Here is a 19,896-nt window from a genome sequence, read left to right as displayed (position 1 = left end):
GTTGTTTGGAATGGTGTGAAAGCACTACCTATGTGGGAGCTGTATGGAATGTCATGGAAGCACTAGCTGTAGGTGACCTGAAGTGATGGTGCAGACCTCAAAGCAGGCCTTCTGGGATCTGCTGTGTGGAGTGTTGCAGAAGAGCTGGACCTGGCCAGGTGCAGTAGGATGACCCCCTGAGGGTGGGGAGTGCTGGAAGAAGAGTTTGTGAAGCTAGGTTTGGTGCTTGAAGACTTTACGATGAGTTATCAGCTTGTGAGGGTATAGGGGCTTGGCGTGATCACTTGGTGGACAGGCTAGCTTGGGTTTGGGGGTTTTGGTGAGGTCTGTAGGCTCTGGAGGACAAGTAGCCGGAGCGGACTGTGAGTATAAATGAACGGGAGGTCAATGATAGGAGAGGTAGGTTCATAAAGCATGAAATGATTCATAGATAGGTACAGGGAAAGGTGTATGTGCTTTAACTCAAAGACAGGTGGCAGAACAAGGAGGAGCTATGTGAGTGGCATGGTAGGATTCCTATGGGTCCCTGTAGAGGACAGAGCTTTTAAGCCCTAGTGGGTGTTTTTTTAGAAGAAGAGTAGGATTTGATTTATAAAAGTGTTATGATTTGGTTTGGTCTGTAAGGTTTTGGTGCTGGGTCTGCAAGGTAGATGTAATGCACTCACCTGACTCATTAAAGCAGCACTTTCCACAATATTTGTGTAAGTTGCTGATGATGCCGTTATGCACAATTTTGTAGGAGTGCAGAGCTGTCCTTGCGTGCATTGAAGGAACAGTTTTTGGGAGCCAACAACCAGTTTTAGTCAGTGGCTAAAATGGAGTTATAGAAGTGTTAATACTCACAGTCCAGAGTACCTGTGTGCTACTTTAAAGATCTGTTACTTTCTCATTAAACGTGTTGAAAGCCTGCTGAGAAGTGCTGGTACTCTCCCATTTAAAGTACTGAACCCAGCTGAGAAATGCTAGTACTCTCCCCCCTTGAGAAGTGCAGGTACTTTCCCAGTAAAAGTATTGAACCTCCTCTGATAAGTGCAGGTACTCTCACATTAAAAGCATTGAACCTCCTCTGAGGAGGGCAGGTACTCTCACATTAAAAGTACTGAATCACCGCTGAGAAGTGCAGGTACTCTCCCATTAAAATATCGAACCTTCGCTGAGAAGTGCAGGTACTCTCCCATTAAAAGTATTGAACCTCCTCTGAGAAGTGCAGGTATTCTCACATTAAAAGTTTTGACGCTCCCCTGAGAAGGGCAGGTACTCTCACATTAAAAGTATTGAATCTCTGCTGAGAAGTGCAGGTATTCTTCCTTAAAAAGTATTGAACCTCCGCTGAGAAGTGCAGGTACTCTCCCATTAAAAGTACTGAATCACTGCTGAGAAGTGCAGGTACTCTCCCATTAAAAGTATTGAACCTTCGCTGAGAAGTGCAGGTACTCTCCCATTAAAAGTATTGAACCTCCACCACCCCCCCTGAGAAGTGCAGGTTCTGTCCCATTAAAAGTATTGAACCTCCTCTGAGAAGTGCAGGTACTCTCCCATTAAAAGTATTGAACCTCCTCTGAGAAGTGCACGTATTCTCACATTAAAAGTATTGAACCTCCCCTGAGAAGGGCAGGTATTCTCACATTAAAATTATTGAATCTCTGCTGAGAAGTGCAGGTACTCTCCCTTAAAAAGTATTGAACCTCCGCTGAAAAGTGCAGGTACTCTCCCATTAAAAGTACTAAATCACTGCTGAGAAGTGCAGGTACTCTCCCATTAAAAGTATCGAACCTCTGCTGATAAGTGCAGGTACTCTCCCATTAAAAGTATTGCACCTCAGCTAGGTAAAGGAGATACTCTACCATTAAAAGTATTGAACGTCCTATGGGAAGAGTCAGGTACTCTGCCAATAAAAGTATTGAACCTCCTCTCAGAAGAGCTGGTACTCTCCCATTAAAAGTATTGAATCTCCACTGAGAAGTGCAGGCAATCTCCTTTTAAAAGTATTGAACCTCTGCTGAGAAGTGCAAGTACTCTCCCGTTAAAAGTATTGGATCTCCACTTAGAAGTGCAGGTACTCTCCCATTAAAAGTACCGAACCTCCGCTGAGAAGTGCAGGTACTCTCCCATTAAAAGTGTGGAACCTCCCTAGAGAAGTGCAAGTACCCTCCCGTTAAAAGTATTGAATCTCCTCTGAGAAGTGCAGGTACTCTCCCATTAAAAGTATTGAATCTCCGCTTAGAAGCGCAGGTACTCTCCCATTAAAAGTACCAAACCTCCGCTGAGAAGTGCAGGTACTCTCCCATTAAAAGTATCGAACATCCCAAGAGAAGTGCAGGTACTCTCCCAATATAAGTATTGAACCTCCTCTGAAAAGTGCAGGTACTCTTCCATTCGAAGTATGGAACCTCCACTGAGAAGTGCGGGTACTCTCCCATTAAAAGTGTTGAATTTCCGCTGAGAAGTGCAGGTACTCTCCCATTAAAAGTATTGAACCCTCCGCTGAGAAGTGCAGGTACGCTCCCATTAAAAGTGTTGAACCTCCTCTGAGAAGTGCAGGTACTCTCCCATTCAAAGTATGGAACCTCCGCTGATAAGTGCAGGTACTCTCCCATTAAAAGTATTGAACCTCCACTGATAAGTGCAGGTGCTCTCCCATTAAAAATATTGAACCCCTGTTGAGGAGTACTGTACTCTTCCATTAAAAGTGTTGACTCTCCTTTGAGAAGTGCAGGTACTCTCCCATTAAAAGTATTGAACCTCCTCTGGGAAGTGCTGGTACTATCCCATTAAAAGTATTAAACCCCTGCTGAGGAGAGCTTTACTCTCCCATTAAAAGTATTGAACCCCTGCTGGGAAGTGTTGGTATTCTCCATTTCAAATGAAAGATGTGTGGTACTCAGTACCTGTGAGTACCTTCTCATTTACAGCACTAGTTCATGTGATTGATGTACGTATTTATTATTATTATAGTTCTTTATTCGATTTGAGATACATCATAAAAGCATTCACAATGTTAAAACAGAATTAAACATATCGAAATGTCTTCCCTATATTGATGTCTCCGCTAACGTTATAGCCCATATCCTAGGTTAAAAGGCATTACATACACATTTTAGAATAAAAAAAACAATAAAAACACCATAAAAATTGTCAAAACTCAGATGTGATGTACGTATTTAATAATGATGATTTCTTTAGCATGCATGCTATATTTTCACCCTTTCGACCACTGAACGATGACTCTTGTGTCTGCTCTCAGAGCCCCACAGGCCTCACCTGCTGTTCGAAGAGGGATCCATGTCCTTTCCAGAGTATGAAGCGCACATCAAGAACCGCAGAGACTACATCCGAATGGCCAGGAAGGAGTGTGAGACGGACAGGATGGTGAGCAGATGCATCGTGGCACTTTAGCGTGGCTTTCCCGCTGGCAGAGCCACCGGAGGGTCAGGCTGCGGTCCACTGATGAGACCCAACAAGGTTAAAACATGTCTGGGATTGCTTGTGTTCTTATAAAGCGAGACGTGCCCTCCCAGGCCTAAATGAAGAGTTCTTTTTGGTGCCATTCTGCAGTTCACAGATGAACAGTGCTTAATTTGAGCCGGTGGATTCAGGTGCTCGGCACTGGCACTTAATTGTCAACACTGGTGCTTGTGACAGTCTGCCACAAGGTGGCGCTGTCTGACTAATATAGAGATGACCACAACAACACTTAATTATGAATTCAATATATATTAAAATGACTATTAGCTGCCACCCAAGCCTGGTTGTGGTAAACAACCCTGATCTCTGGGGACCCAGCCACTGGCCGGACTCCCTTGGGCCGTTACCCACCCCGTCTACTCAGGTCAAGCATCTCAGCTTTATTACTGATGATAAGCTTTCCTTGAAGCCACAGGTGTCTAAGGTTACTGCTACCTGTTTTTCTGTTCTCAAGTGTCTGAAAAAGATCCTTTGGCTAATTCCCTTATCGGAGAGAACAGTTATTCAGGCTCTGGTCATATCTAGATTGGATTATAGCAATTTGCGGTACCTGGGCGTGGGTAAGACCTCAATTTGTCGTCTACAGATCATTCAGAATGCAGCAGCCCGGTTACTCTTTTGGCTACCGAGGTACACCTCAGTTTCTCCTCTGCTTCACAATCTACACTGGTTTAAGATTGCAAAGTGCATTGAATTCAAGGCACTGTGCTATATGTTCAAGGCCAGACACGACCTTGCTCCCTTATACATCCAAGGACTGGTGACTCCTTATGTGCCCACACGTCTGCTGAGATCATCCAGCCTCTCACTGTTCGACTTACTCAAATGAAGGGACGTTCCTTTGCTTACCTTGGTCCTAAGCTGTGGAATTCTCTCCCAGTCTCTTAGGAACTGTAATTCCTTACTTGCCTTTCGTAAGAATATGATGACTTGGCATTTCTGGCTGTCTGCTGGGGTCAGCATTAGCTGCCTCTATCCTGCACCGGTTAACCCCTCGTGGTAGCTGCACACATTATGTCTCTTAAATAAATTAAATGATTTGCATATAGCTGGGTCCAAACTGTGGTGGCATGGTGAGCAAAAGAACAATGGATTGGAGTGTTACCCCGAGCTATTGCCAGTGGTTAGACTTATTGCAAGCAGACTCCCATCACCTTTTGTGTGTTTCATATACAAGTGGCACGGGTATGCCCAGATATGGCCCCCATGCTCACCGTGTCACTGGAACCAAGCTGTCGCTGGCTGATGAGTCCATAACTAAGGCAAAATTGGTCGTGGGTCGCTTGAGTTCTGGTTCAGGAAGAGCTTGGCCTGGCAGTTCGGGCTGGACTGTTCCCATTGGACCAGGATCAAGACTGATTTGCATATAGCTATGTCCAAACTGTGCTAACGCAAGCTATTGCCAGTGGTTAGACGTATTGCAAGCAGCCTCCCATTATCTGTTGTGTGCACCATGGGATAAACTACCCTGACATGGAGGACACGTAGAAGTAGAAGACAAAGACATGTTTTGAAGATGAATTGAACAGGTGAACCTTACCCTAACCTAAACCAGTACTTCAACCAGTTACCAGTGGAAGTCAGTGGGTGCCACGGGTTCAGAGGTGCCACAGCCACTGCATAATAGTAACTGAGACCAACCCTCAGCGAAATATGGGCCTTTAAATTTTATACCACCAGGCGTCTGCTGACATGTTAACTATTTTCCAAAACTTGTACCCCCCTTTATCCATTTAACTTAGACCATATGGGATTAGGCGTGGTCTCCTTGAAAACGGTGTCTGTTCCACCCTTTAAACAACCACCGGATCTCCAGTGACTTCATTAAACATATGCCCAACAACGTGAAGCTCTGCCCAATTTTGTTTTTCCAAACCCGAAGGAACTCTAAATTTTAGGGTTGAGATCAAGTTCGAGTTCCACCACTGTACTTTGGAACTGCAATCTCTGAGGCAGGTTAGACGCCTGATCAACAACCTCGGTTGAACCCAGGACTGCACGAGTAACTGAGGCACAGCCCTAAAAGTATCACAGCCAAAGGGACATTTTATAGAAACTCACTGACTAGGTTGTAATTGGTTTGTTTGACATGGACCAGTGTATTGAACTCAAGGAGGCCTCCACTGACTGGACTCAGTTGACTTGTAGCATCACTTTTGGAACATGTTTTAGCGTTCGCAGTTAGTTTTTTCAAGCACTAAAAATATATCCGGGAGATCTAGGAAGGTGTCATTTCCTTTGATGTGCCTCATTTTAATAATCCAGGTTGACCAACATGTAAATATGAACTTCCTCGGGTTCTTACTGTCACTGAATTTATTCTGATGATTACTGCCACAAAGAGTTTCAAAACAAATACTGCCCTTTGCATTGACTGCTCAGCCTAGATAGCCAGGGAGGGTCAGTAGCACAAAGGGAGTTCCCTGTCACTTAGTTGGCGTGCGGTCATGCACGACGCCCTTGGTCAACAGTAACAAACAACAGTACCTACTGTTGGGTTCTACCCATTAACCACCAACTGTTCCCCTGGGCACAGATAAAAGTCTTTAGACCTACTTCTGGGCCCATTACTTAGCACTTCTTTTTTTGTACAGGTGTCGTTTGTGCAGAAGCGGTTTCACAAGGACATATATTCTAACCCTGCCCTGATGCTGAACTTCTGCCCCGACTTCTGCCAGGCGGCTATGGACCTGCGCACGGTCACGCGAGAGGTGATATTCATCATCGACAGGAGCGGCAGTATGAGCGGCGCCAACATTGAGAAGATCAAGGTGAGATCCCCTCTGAGTTCACTGAGCAAAAGGAGTCTATTTTACCTGCACTGATCTACCTGCAGCAAGAAGATGTGTGACACATCTGTGCAGGACACAACCATCAGATGTGAGAAACTTAGCAAGTGATGAGTCCTCAAGAACACACATTGCCTGTATGTTGTAGAGATCTGAATATCTCTGCAGCTGCTGGCGGGCATTTCTGATCATTGGTGGTTTCTCAAGTTGAGGTTAGGAGCTGATCTTTGCTGTACAGCACAGATGGATGATTCACTCTAGCTTATAGCTCACTGCTGAAGGCTGCATCAGTCATTAAAGGCACCCTGTCCTGGTTATAGGCTGAGCTGCAGGCCGTTAATGACCAGTGTAGTCTAAGGCAGAATGACTATAGTACTATTAGCACATTCCTCCCACTGGGGGTAAAATATTCTAAATTAAACAGAAAGAAACAGTAAGAAAGGCCTTGAGGTTTTGGAACAGAAGGATAGTCTATACCAGCCATTATTGGCCCTCTGGAACTCATGTTTTCAGTGGAGCTCCCCACATTCCAATGTCCTTGTTCACATTACATACTGAACACATCCTAGTCACATGCTAGCTGTGGTAATCCTAAATACACAAGCTTTATCAGACTCTCTATTGGCAGGAGTAGCGGCTGTGTACCTTTGACACAGAGTTGTGTGTTTGTGACAGTTCTCCATGCAAAGTATGCAATACATATTTCATGCATATCTGGAAAGCAAAGTAGAAGGGCAAATGTCCATGGAGGTGATATAAGTTTACGGAACTTGGTGAATTATCACCTGATCAGATCTAGACCCTCTGTCTTAAGCAGCTGTTTATTTGTTTATGCTGTCTATTAGATTTCCTTTAAAGGTGTCTCTAGTGTTTGGTTACTCTACTATCACCTGTAATGTGTACCATTAACTATCGACCGGTGTGTGTACCATTATCTATCGAATTCTCGCATAATATGTTAATTGCGTGACTGTTTTACTGTATTCTATCACGATCATGTGAAGCCCTCTGACACCTTCGGGTCTAGCAAGCGCTATATAAAACAAATATAAACATATTAGTGAGAGATGCTTAGGGAAAATGTTCATTGAGGTGATTTAAGCTGGTAAGAGATGTTTAATGGAGGTGACTGACTTGAGAACTTACTAGTGATGGGATTCCCATGGTGATGATCTAAATGAGGGGAGACTAGAGGAAAGATGCTCATAAAGGCGATCTAGGGGTTAGCCACCTTGGATGAGATGTTAATGAATGTGATCCAGGGGTTAGCTACCTTGGAGGAGATGTTTCTGAAGGTGATCTAGGGGTTAGCTATATTGGAGGAGATGTTTATTACAGTGATCCAGGGGTTAGCTACTTTTGAGGAGATGTTCTTGAAGGTGATCAAGGGGTTAACTACGTTGGAAGAGATGTTCATGAAGGTGATCAAGGGGTTACCTATCTTGGAGGAGATATTCATGAAAATGATCTAGCGGTTAGCTACCTTGGATGAGATGTTAATTAATGTGATCTAGGGGGTAGCTATCTTGGAGGAGATGTTCATGAAGGTGAGCTAGGCATTAGCTACCTTGGATGAGATGTTCATGAAGGTGAGCTAGGGATTAGCTACCTTGTATGAGATGTTCATGAAGGTGAGCTAGGGATTAGCTACCTTGGAGGAGATGTTACTGAATATGATCTAGGGGTTAGCTACCTTGGATGAGATGTTAATGAATGTGATCTAGGGGTTAGATACCTTGGAGGAGAAGTTCATGAAGGTGATCTAGGGATTAGCTACCTTGGATGAGATGTTCATGAAGGTGATCTAGGGATTAGCTACCTATGAGGAGATGTTCACGGGGGAGATCAAGGGGTTAGCTACCTTGGAGGAAATGTTCATGAAGGTGCTCTAGGGGTTAACTACCTTGGAGGAGATGTTCATGAAGGTGATCTAGGGGCTAGCTACCTTGGAGGAGATGTTCATGAAGGTGATCTAGGGGCTAGCTACCTTGGAGGAGATATTCATGAAGTTGATTGCTGAAAGAGCAGCCTCTTCTACTTGAATCATTGGAAATGGTGCAAGAGGTCGGTGGCTCAGGGACAATAGCCAAAGGAAAGTATACAGTATATAGTTTCCTATATAAGAAATGTAAAATGGAGGTTATTCAGAGGAGAAACCCTAAGGAAGAGATGAGCAGGAGGTAACCACCTAGTGAGTTTTCCAGGACAGGAGTGTTTGTAGGCAAGAAATAGGAATCACATTGGGTTGTAGGACCTTAAAGCATGCAGGGAACAGCAGCATATATTGCAGTCCCAGTGCACAGAGTTTCTGCTTGACTTCTATGTAAGATTTCCTTTGATCTTGCATGTTCCGAGTGTAATCAGGGTAGACTGTAATGGTGTGATTCTCAAATCTTTTATGCATGATGAGTCACGCGCCCTAAGGATAGCATCTCTGTCCCTGTAGTTTAGGATACGGGCTATCAAGGCTCTTGGCGGAGCTCCATGAGGGGACCTCACCGATAACGCCGTATGCACCCTCTCCACCACAAACATGGGCCACATGCCCACTGGGTTGAGCTCCCGTCTTATCCAGTCCTCTAGGAATGTCTTCACATTCACTCCTTCTGTCTGCTCTGGGAACCACAGGAAGAGAAGATTGTTCCACCTGGAGCGGTTCTCCAAGTCCTCCGCGAGATCCTCCAGGATGCTGTGGCTCTGGTAAGACCCGCCACTTGTCCTCTCAGAATTTTCGTCTCCTCCTACTGCTCCTTTGTCGAGCCTTCTACTGTTTGCACTCTCTCTCCACCACCTTCTACAGGCCCGCCCGCAGCAGGTTAACATCATTCTATCTTCCTCTCCAAGGCTACTTGACTGCCCGGGATGGCCTGAAGCAGGTCCATTCTGAATGTCTCCTCCTGTAGTACATCTAACTCCTGCTCCTTCTGCAACTCTGTGTGACGTGTTCCGCTGTGGGAGAGCCTGGGGTGTGGCGAACTGCACAATTGTATTCCCCTGAGGCCCTCTAGGAACGTTGTCTGTCCTTATGCCGGTGGACAGAGCTTGTGTCTGTCCTGATGCTGTGGTGCTCCCCAGGTCCAGCCACGCTGGCGGCCATTACCGCATGGCTCAACACTCCAATTTATAGTCCAAATGCAGTCCAGCATCTCAGGCCGTGCTCCCAAATCGGAGCCTGGAGGATCATAGATACCCCAGACCAGCCAGAGATCATTAGCACCCCAAGAAGTCTCAGTGGGCACTCAGGGGGTAGAACCCTCAGTCACAGCACCACAACATACACTTACCCCCTGCCAGGGTCACAGCGCCACTATATACAGTCTTCTTACTTGTGTCAATCAGGCCTTCATAGCTCCTAATGACTTCTACTCAAACGTACTCGAGGGGTGGGCGGAACTTATCTAAACACTCTTCGAGATTCCGCAGAGTTCTGTGAGCAGCAGAATTCTGATCCGTCGCACTGCTTGCGCTGATTTTTAGCTCCGGGAGCTGGTCCTGTGCTTTTAAATCAGTGTGAATGGCACCACGTGGAGTGCCAGAGGGCGCTGCTTCTTTCTGCCGCTTGAGTAGATTTTCTACTCGAGTGGTAATTTAACGTTGACGAGCCGCATGTGAGAAAAACTCCCCCTGTGGAGTTGAGTTTACCGCCCACCCCTATCCCCGAGGCCCGTGCTCGCCTCTGTACTCTTCTACCTGGGCCAGAAGTCAAGCCTCTCCAGTGCTTCCCACAGGAGGATGCTCCTCTCATCCCTCCTGGTCACCCCGGGGGAGGTCACCAAGGCAGAGACCCTTGTCTGTTTTCCACAGTAGTCTCTCCTCCACTCCGTGCTGCCGGGGGTTTCATGATCTTCAGATGCCGAGGTCCGCCAAAACCTCTACATCCACAGGGCTCTCCGGGTAGGTCCCTTTTACCTCAGCCAAAACTGTCCAGGGCCTGGAAGGGGAGGGCCCTCCACCGCAGTCTCCGCGCTGTAGAGGCCACAAGAGTACTTGTCGCCACCTCTACAGCTCCGGAGCAACCAATGACACCCAATTGCTCCCTACTCAGTCCTGCAGCTGCTTGATTATCCACGGCTCCGCTATGGCAGCTTTCAAACTCTGGAAGCAGCCCAGGTCCAAGCAAGCTGCAGATCAATCCTGCCAGAAGCCAGTCTCATAATGACTGCCGGCGGCCTCGGCCTCCAGGCCTCGAGGCAGCAAGTGAGACCCCAATCAGAGGCCACACACTCCGTTTGCCAGCGCAAAACTCACAAACCCTTTTCCCCGTCTAAGGGCAGCCCAGACAACAAGTTGGGCCTCCTTCACCTGAAGGATTCTGTAGGATTAAGCCTGGGGCCAGAGGAGCTCAAGGGCTCTATTCCGGTAAGCCATCTTGCTTGGTCATGCCCCCTTCCTGCGATAATCTTGATCTGGGGCAAACAGGAGCTTGCAGCCGTATTGGGAGTCTAAGTGATGTAGTAATTGCGTATCTCAGGGTTTGGCCACACAATTTTCACCAGGTAAAACCTGGCCCAATTTAGAGGCAAATCACACACATTCCGAGATTACATAAATTGGAAAAGGGTAAAACATGAACTCTTAACGTGTTGTTCCCATTCTAAGGTATAAAAGTTGGAATGAGGCAGTAGAAGTACACCTAGTAAATATTGACTCTTGTGGTAGGAACATTTACTGGTTTTGCAATTACCGCGTGATATTGTTAGCTCATAGATTGTACCGCGCAGTGCTTTGTGGTTACATGCATTACAAGTGGCTTACGTCTGTTCTAAAATAGCCATGTTGTTTGATGACATTTGTCATTCTTGCTATCTTCTACGCCTATTTGACTTGTTGCACTGTTTATATCGTGTGTGCTGACTACTGCACTTCCCTCCACACAGGACGCCATGCAAGTTGCTGTAAAGAGTTTACCTCCCGGCACCATGCTAAACATAGTTGGCTTCGGCTCCAACATCCGCACGCTCTTCACGATGAGCAAGCATTGCAATGCGGTGAGTACCGAACAGCAAGTTGTGATCATTTCACATTCATACTCAAAATCCTAGAAAAAGAGGTCACAAAACAATTGCATAGCTATGTGGATCAAAACCTTATTCCGTGCAATGAAGAGTCAGAGTTTAGTTTCCCAAGATGTATAGAAGCCATTTTGCCCAACAATAGAGGGGAACTCCTGACTGAATTGTGTGAAGGTTGACAATCCCTGGCCTTGCTTGATCTCACAGTTCATGCAACAGGATTGGCCTAAAAATGCTATTGAAGAGGCTCCAAGAATCACCAAGAGAGGTAGGGGTACCAGGAGGGTACTAGACCGGGATACACTCCTTCCTCAGTGATCACAGCCAACAGGTAAGAATTGGGTTTGCCACATTACCTGCTCGGGAAGTGTCCTAGGGAGTGCATCACAGCTCAGTACTTTGACTGTTACTTTCATCTTATACATGTGGAGAACATGGGGTACCCTTTTAGTAGTATGCTGATGACACCAAAATCAACATTTGATTGAATAAAACATAGACTTAGATCATCGAGGAGACAGAACAAACCACAAAGAGATCACAGACAGATCTTATGAACAGAATATCGGGTCATAAATATTGAGAAAGTAAGTGGGATAGGTATATATATATATATATATATATTGTCAAGGTGCAAATATGTAGAGTTATATATTGTAAAACCTTGCTTACCTATAGAAACTTTCCTTAACAATATTTTTGTCCTGAATATTCTTGACATAATATTTTGTCCCACGGTATTCCCTCTTCCGAAATTCTGTCTAATAAGCACCACAAAGCTATCCTGAGTTTTGAATGGCCGCAAAACCTGGAATATCACAACCCAGAGGGGAAAAAGCCTAGGAATTGAAACTAATGTTTAAATGCCTTTTTCAATCCAAATCAACATCGCGGTTAAGGACTTAAATTTGCAGTAATCCCAGGGTACCCAAAAAACCTCAGCCCACTTACATCACAAGCAACAATCTGTGGCCAGCTACAGCACATCGGGCTATTCAACAAAATGTCAGGAGAATACATCAAACAGGCAGATCCCTAAAACTTCAAGGTCTTAAGCTGTGGAACAGTATGGACTGACTTTTGAAGGCTGAAACCACGCATCTGTCCTTCAGAAACCTCCTAAAACTCCTACCAATGAAGTTATTCAGGCTAGTCTTTGACTAGGCTCCAGAGCTGATGGTAGCAAGTGAAGAATACTGGATAAGGGTCAAGCCCTGTAGATGACTGGGATCCGGCTATTCCAGAATCTTGGACCATCATACAGTACAATGTTCTGAAGGGGCGATGAGGCAGAGCGAATCACTAAATCAATACTTCTAGGTAATTTAATAAATTAGCTGCAATTGTGGGCCTGATGCACCAAGGTAAACGTTCACTTTACATTACATTCTCATTTATGATTTGTTTGCAATTCACAAAGGAATTTTACGAGTATTATCTTTACGACTGCGGAGTATAGGCAGTCATAAAGATACTACTTGTAAAATCGCTTTGTAAATCGTAAATAAATAGTAAACGTACCCAAAATGGTAAGATCACCTTTGTGAGTCAGGCCCAGTTTGTTTGTCTCCCTGTTGCATGTCTAATGGCCTTGGAAGGAGGTATTGGGATTTGTAGTTCTAGTCTGCTAGCTACAAAGGTTGGGTTGATGGTTGTGTCCTGTATTCGGTGTGGCTGCATTGGCTGGTTCTGTTGGACTATAGGACGTGAAATATGTCTCGGTCATTAGGGGAACTCCCTATATGCAGAACTGGTACTTGGGCTGGGCTGGGGAGGAATCCTGAACTTGTTTAGGCTTTGGCGGCTTAGATGTAAAGTTGTACTTCTTGCTACAAGTATATTGTAAACACACTCCTCTTCTACGTGCACATTGGGCATTAGACAGATTCTGGAGAGAGGGATCAGCTCATTAGCCAAAGAAGCATGTTTTCATAAGCAATGTCCTGCAGACAATGTACATGTCTCTAGTGTGAACCTGGTCTTTAAATTGGAACGGGTCCACTTGATTCACTGTCGAGAAGGTGTAATCGCTGCATCTCAAACAGTATACAAGGCTTACTGTCGTGAGATTTGTAGTGGCCTATTCACAAACTGCATTTTGTAATATGTTTTATAGTACTACGAAACGTGCTTCAAGCTGCTATTCACAAACCTACATGTTGAGTTTATGCCTGTGGCATCACAATAGCCCCACGGTGTGGGGAGGACCCTGAGCTCCAGGGGGCCCCCTCAGGCATTTTCAAGGGCGGAAGGCCCTTGGCATGAAAGCTCCTGACTGGGTCTGGAGCATGGGGGGCCCCCTTAATGTCCTTTGCAGGGGGGCCCCCTCAATTTTTATTACGTCACTGGTATACACCTCCGCCTTTTCTTAAGGAGAGATCCTGCCCTGAATGCGGATCTCTGTGCAGGTAAGAGTATGTTTTAGTAGACAACGTGGAGGAACAAAAGGGAAAATATAGAATACTTACTGATAAAGGGGAGGGGAATAAAGGGGAGAAAGGAGTGGTTAATGGAGGGTCATAGAGCGGCTTAGGGAGTGACGTCTGTCTATCCACGATAGAGTGAGCCCACTCCTATTCACAAACTGCACCTCTAATTTTAATACAACCAGAAAGGGACCCAAAGTGGTAGTAAATGACTCCAGCTCAGAGCTGAAGGACATCCAACACCACACATGGCCAACTACTGGTACTGCACCACCCTTCCATAGAATTCATTGGAGTTAGGGACTTTAAATAAAATCCCATAGGAAATAATGCTAAATTACTTTACATCTATTTAAATAGTTAAAAATATAAATTCATTTAATTTAATGTTTATATATATACATTTACATATATAAAATACATATTTTTGATTTTAATTATAAAATATTTTACTAACTTTTTTGCATTTAAAAATTAATGTAACAATATGTTTTATTAAATATAAATAAATTGAGTTATAATAAAATTACTTTAAGTTATTTGTATACATCACTTCTAATAATTATTAATGCAGTTGAATAAACATTTTTACTTTTCTCTATACATTACCGTAGAGTGACTTCACAATTGTTATGGAGATCTCCATATGGTAAAGTATAGGAAAAGGTTGCCTGTACTTTACCATAGTGAGATCTCCACCTTGGTGGTGGAGATACCTGAATGGTAAAGTATGAATAAAAAGTAGAAAAGTTTTTTCAACTTAGAAAAATTGTGTAAAAATATTTTTATGCTACATATTAATCTAAGTCATCTTTATATATTTATTTTAAATGTATAACTAAAGAAACAAGTGCTATAGCATTATTAACTACATTTTGAATTAAAAATGTGATATTTATACTAACATTACATTTACTTATATTTGTAACTATTTAAATTCTTTTTAATGTAAATTCACATTATTTCCTAAAGGGTTTCAGTTTAAATCTCTAGCGTCATTATTTTCTAAGGGAGGGCGTGACAGTGTCAGGGAGAATGTGGCCTAATGGCTAGAGTGGTTGACTTTGGAAGTGGGAATTAAGGGGTCGATTAGGACGGCGGAAGGGCCGCCACCGCAGGGCCGGCAGTCGCAACCGCCGGCCTTGTGGTGGCGGTCCTTCTGCCATCATACAGTGATTTTCCCACCACCGAATTAGGATGGTGGTGGGAACCGCGGCGGACGCAAAGAGCGTTCGCCACGGAACCGCCAAAGTGGTGGACGGTGCAGGGAGCATCAAATTGTGGCGGTGCCATTAACCAAATTATGATGCTGTTTTTGAAAGGCCTTTCCATGGCGGCGATGCTTGTGGAGATTTGTATCGGGGACCCATTGTGGGACCCCCTTGTGTAGGGGGTGGTGAGAGTGCACTTGGGGGGTACCCATGGTACCCCCCTACATTTCACAGCACTAAGTGTGGTGCCTGCCACATAGTGCTGTGAAAGGCGCAACATGCCATTTGCACTTCGCCACCCGCCACAATGTTAAACATCAGAATGCGTCCGCCACGGTGGCGGTTGCATCCTGATTTGTGGTGCAGGACCACCGCATGTATGGCGGACGGTCCCGGTCTACACAGAGATGGTGGACGGACTCCAGTCCGTCCGCCATCCTAATGAGCCCCTAAGTTTGAGGCCCAGCATCGGCTCAACCTCTTGTGACTCTGGGCAAATCGCTTAATCTCCAAGTGCCCCCAACAAACACAAATTGGTGGTGTTGAGGTCATATTCTAATGGCTTACTTCTCAACATTCTCAAGGAAACTGAAGGGTGGAGCCCAAAGATATTGGTACTTTACACGATCAGGTTATTGCAAGCTACCAATGAGTTTAATAGCCGTATTGAGTGGAAACGCTGCAGGACTTTAACATTAATATGGTCATAGAGCTCTCAGGTGATATTTGGTGCATTTTACTTTTTTTATTTTAGGGGTACTAACCCTTTAATGATTGGCATCACAGGCTTGTTGGTGTCAATGAAGTTGTTCAAATGTACCCAGTTCCAGTTGTGATGGGGGGGGGCTGTGATGCATGCCCATGCCAATACTATGTCTGGTTGCATTTCAGGAGACTTTGGCCCTGGCCTTCGAATACATTCAGAAGATGAGAGCTGACATGGGGGGCACGAACATCCTGGCAGCTCTGACATGGGTCTTTGGGCAGCCATTGCATCGCGGGTACCCGAGACAGCTCTTTATCCTCACGGATGCCACAGTGAATAACTCTGGGAAGGTTATCGAGCTGGTGAGGCGGTATGCCAGCACGGCCAGGTAAGGGAGGCTGAGGCATCAGAGCGAAAACAATGCAGGATGTTTCCATTGGTTTCTCCATTTTGACAAGCTCTCCCATCTTTTGCTGATATTATGACACAAATTATATAACCATTAATGGTCCAATCAGAATGTCAGTGCTCCAATTAGACCACCAGTGTCCCTCTCTCAGATCCAGAGTATCAACAATTCTTCAATTATCAATACCCCTTCAGAATATCAATGTAAGTGACACTCTGAGTACTTCCGCCCCCCTCCCCGACATGATAGCATCACCTTAGGCCCTCTCTGCCTTCCAATGCAATTAATATCAGGGGTGAGTGAGGTTTCAAACTTTCCTCTTGAAGTTTGGCAAAAGTTTCAAAGTTTGACAAATTGCGAACTTTACAAAGTTTTCCTATACCTAGAAGAGAAATTTCTCATACAAACAGCATTTGAGAGCACGTTTTCTCTGAAAATCTTTTGGCAAGAAACGTTTTTCAATAATTAGTCATTTTTATGCTTAAATAATTTTCCCACTTGCCAACCTTTTGCAGATGTTGTCAACCATGTTTTGTCAGTCAGCAAAAACACATGTCTATTTAGACCGTAGTCTTTTAAACAAGAAGTCTTAAAACACATATAACAAGTAAAATCAATGGTTAAAATTGAGCGATGCTCGCGACAAACATAATTAAAGCCACAGTTCATCCAATCTGAATCTACTTATCCTAAGCCTACACAGAAATTAAAATTGCTCCTCTTATATATTATAGATATATAAATTTAACCTTAAAAATATATCCATAGACATTAAAAACCACCACATCCAGGAATCTCATTTCCACAATCAATTTAATTGCTTGACTCCTATTCTTTATACCATATGTTTTTTTAAACAGATTTTAATAGGGACTTCCGTTGTATTAAAATCCACAGGCAATCTATCAAGATTTGTATCAAATCTCCCTTCACGTTGAGGCCACATTTACAAGTTTTATCTTCATTTAACAAAGTTTGATGCACCCCTGACATCAAAAATTGGTCTACCTCACATCTAAATCTCAAGAACCTTCAACACATCTGTACGTTAGTGAGTTTCTCCAGGTAGCGAAAGATCTCATCTCCCATCCATAAATTCATCAAGTGGGAAACAGATCTCTTATTCTCTAGGTGGATAAAGTCCTCCTCTCTGGAGACCTGTTTTGCTACTCTTCTGACCTCAGCCTTGCTCACCCCTACCCAACCAACACCTTCTTCTATTGTTAATTTCCTACAGCAGTCAAGAATTCTCCCTCTAACTACTCGTGCCCAGCTTAACTCACTTTGTAATGGCAATGAGATTTTAGAAATCTCCTTGCAGTCTTTTGTATGCAGAATTTTATTATCTCTGCACATGATAAGTGCCAGACCCGTTTCTACTCCAACTGCGTGCACAATTGCGGATGGTGGGAGAGATAGTAATCTTTTTAGGTACCTTCCTTATTCTATGTCCCAGCTTTTTTGTCCCCCCGATACCGATCACCTCGCGCCGTACTGAAACTGCGGCCTTATCATACCCTGATAGGCTGTCGCATGGAGGGACCCCCATATCGATTATCAAATTTCTTCAGGCTCCCCACAGATGAAAGTGCCTTGGCTTCTGTGGAAGCTAGGTCAATCATGTTTGATAAAGTTTGTGAAGAATAAAGGAACAAAGCTTTGGGGAAAAAAGTTTGAACATCGCAAGGGTGGTATCAACAGCATGTTTTATTACAAAAATTACTTATTTGCTTACTTAATTACTACTTGCTAAACGTAATTATTACTTCATTATTAATTATTAATTATTAAGTATTATGAAAGAATTATTATTTATTAACTATTTTTTAATTCATGCAGTCACAAATTGTTAATTATTACTTGCAAATGTATTTACTTATTTAATTACTACTTGCCAAATATTACAGAAAGCATTCGAGGTTGGCATCTTGGGATATTAATCTTGAGGAAACGTTTTTCGTGTTTAAGGTGTTCTCGCTTTGTGCCTGTGGTCATGATCATTAAAGGCACGCTATTTGAGTCGCGACTGTTCAGTAAATGTTCTTGTCCCGGCAAAGTTTGAATTATATTGGTGCCTTCTCCTCCTTGGCACCCAACTTAATGACCAACACTACATATGCCCTTTAATGCAAAGGCAGATGGAACCATCATCTGTAAATTAGTTCCACCCTTTTGTGTACAGATTGCCTGATACATAATCTTAAGGAATGGAGTTTGTTTTGTGATAACTTAATCCTAACATTACAGAGTGATCCTAACATACGACCCACATCCAGCTATTACTAAGTCAAGAAAATGAAATTAGTTGGAAAATCAGCAACAATTCTAGAGCATTTTTTAGAAAATGTATGATTCCTCAATGTATTATTCAACATGTAATGAAGTGCATAAAGAACTTGTTAAAACCAGTTGTATCATGTCATTGCAGCACAGTCAACCTGTGAAATCGAGTGCTACCGTAGCTGTACCAGAACGCACAATAGAACATTAAAGCAGTCAATTTACCAAAGTATTGCCATGAACATTATTTATCATGCCTACAGAGAAGTAGGGATGAATTCAGCTTTGTTAGGTACCTTATGTATACATGGTAGACAAGTATGGGAGAAATGAATGTTTTGGCTTAAATGTGCAGTAACGCAGTGAGCCTTCATCAGGTCACCAACACAGGATGTCAATAGAATAGTTAGATATCACCACCGTCAATGCACAAAGAGACTCTAGGATGAGTATGGCACACTTCGTTCATTTTGACAACATTTGAGATTTTCTTCTTCATTGTTTAGTTACGAAATACATTTATTTCAGAAAACAGGGTATAAATGACATCGGGACCATCCTTTCTTATTGATCAGTATCAATAATATTTTCATTGATACTGTCTCTTACGTATTAATGCTGTTTTCATTGCACAAAAAGGCAATGCCATTGTAACTAGTTTCAGATGAGTGTGATAAGTGGCCCAAGCTCCAACTTTCAGAGATAAACCAATGTAAGTAGAGTGTAATAAATACTCTACAGGTGAATGTCACTTAGCAATCTAACCAGAAGTTTGCTCCCAAGAAAGCTGAAAAGAATGAATACAAGTTTGAAGTAGTTGAATCCACACATAACAGGAGAAAAGTAATAATCCTTGTGATAGCTACTGAGTGATAAGCAAGGCTAGGTAGGCTATGTGAATCATTGCTTTGATGCCATCCCTTGTAGTGATATGTACCCATTTAAATTCTGTTTTCCACAGGGCAGCCTCAATAGAGCCCCTATACAAACCATATACAGTGAATAAATACACCCAAAGCTAGGAATGGATAATAGACCCATTGGGGTGCGGCATAAGATGTTCTAAGATAACACCCTCTTTAGTTGTTCCCTCATGATGAGACGAACAGAGGACCGCATACTGATTACTTTGGCACTTATGTGGTCCACAGCACACCTCAGCAGTAAACATATACCATATACAATGTCCAGTTCGAAGGGCAATCCCGGCTGTCACTAGGACGCAGATATGATGTGCATATCACACACTTCAATCCTCTAAAGTGCTCTCAAGGTACTTAATACTAGTTTCCTATTCATTTTTATAGGTATTGCATTTGTTGGCCCTTCAGGAGTAAAAGTGCTGTCCTGCCTGATGTATCAGCGCCAATGCTGAGATTATAGTATAGGCTGGTCTGAAATGCCACCGACATGTCATGAACACCTAGGGGGCATATTTATGACCCCAGTTGCGTCATGCTTGCACCACGCAACGTGGTACATGCCCAATGCAACTGAAAAATGAGATTTATGAAGCCACGCAAGGCCACCTTGCACTTCCACTGAACATGGGGAATTATGGCAAAACATATAACCCTATGAAATAATCACTCAAATCA

The 19,896-nt window shown here is 43.6% G+C and overlaps 1 protein-coding gene across 1 annotated transcript in view; it reads left to right on the top strand.

The window, feature by feature from the left end:
• Window positions 1–19,896, top strand: part of VWA5B2 (von Willebrand factor A domain containing 5B2) — a 334,472-nt gene that overhangs the window by 209,343 nt on the left and 105,233 nt on the right. The window contains exons 7-10 of the mRNA XM_085635592.1: window positions 3,245–3,369; window positions 6,060–6,236; window positions 11,132–11,242; window positions 15,795–15,997. Coding sequence (XP_085491718.1) covers window positions 3,245–3,369; window positions 6,060–6,236; window positions 11,132–11,242; window positions 15,795–15,997 — 616 coding nt within the window. The remainder of the gene's footprint in view (window positions 1–3,244; window positions 3,370–6,059; window positions 6,237–11,131; window positions 11,243–15,794; window positions 15,998–19,896) is intronic.

Source organism: Triturus cristatus, chromosome 11 (assembly GCF_964204655.1).
Source record: "Triturus cristatus chromosome 11, aTriCri1.1, whole genome shotgun sequence".
Classification (NCBI taxonomy): Eukaryota; Metazoa; Chordata; class Amphibia; order Caudata; family Salamandridae; genus Triturus; species Triturus cristatus.
This window is presented reverse-complemented; position numbering and strand designations above follow the sequence as displayed.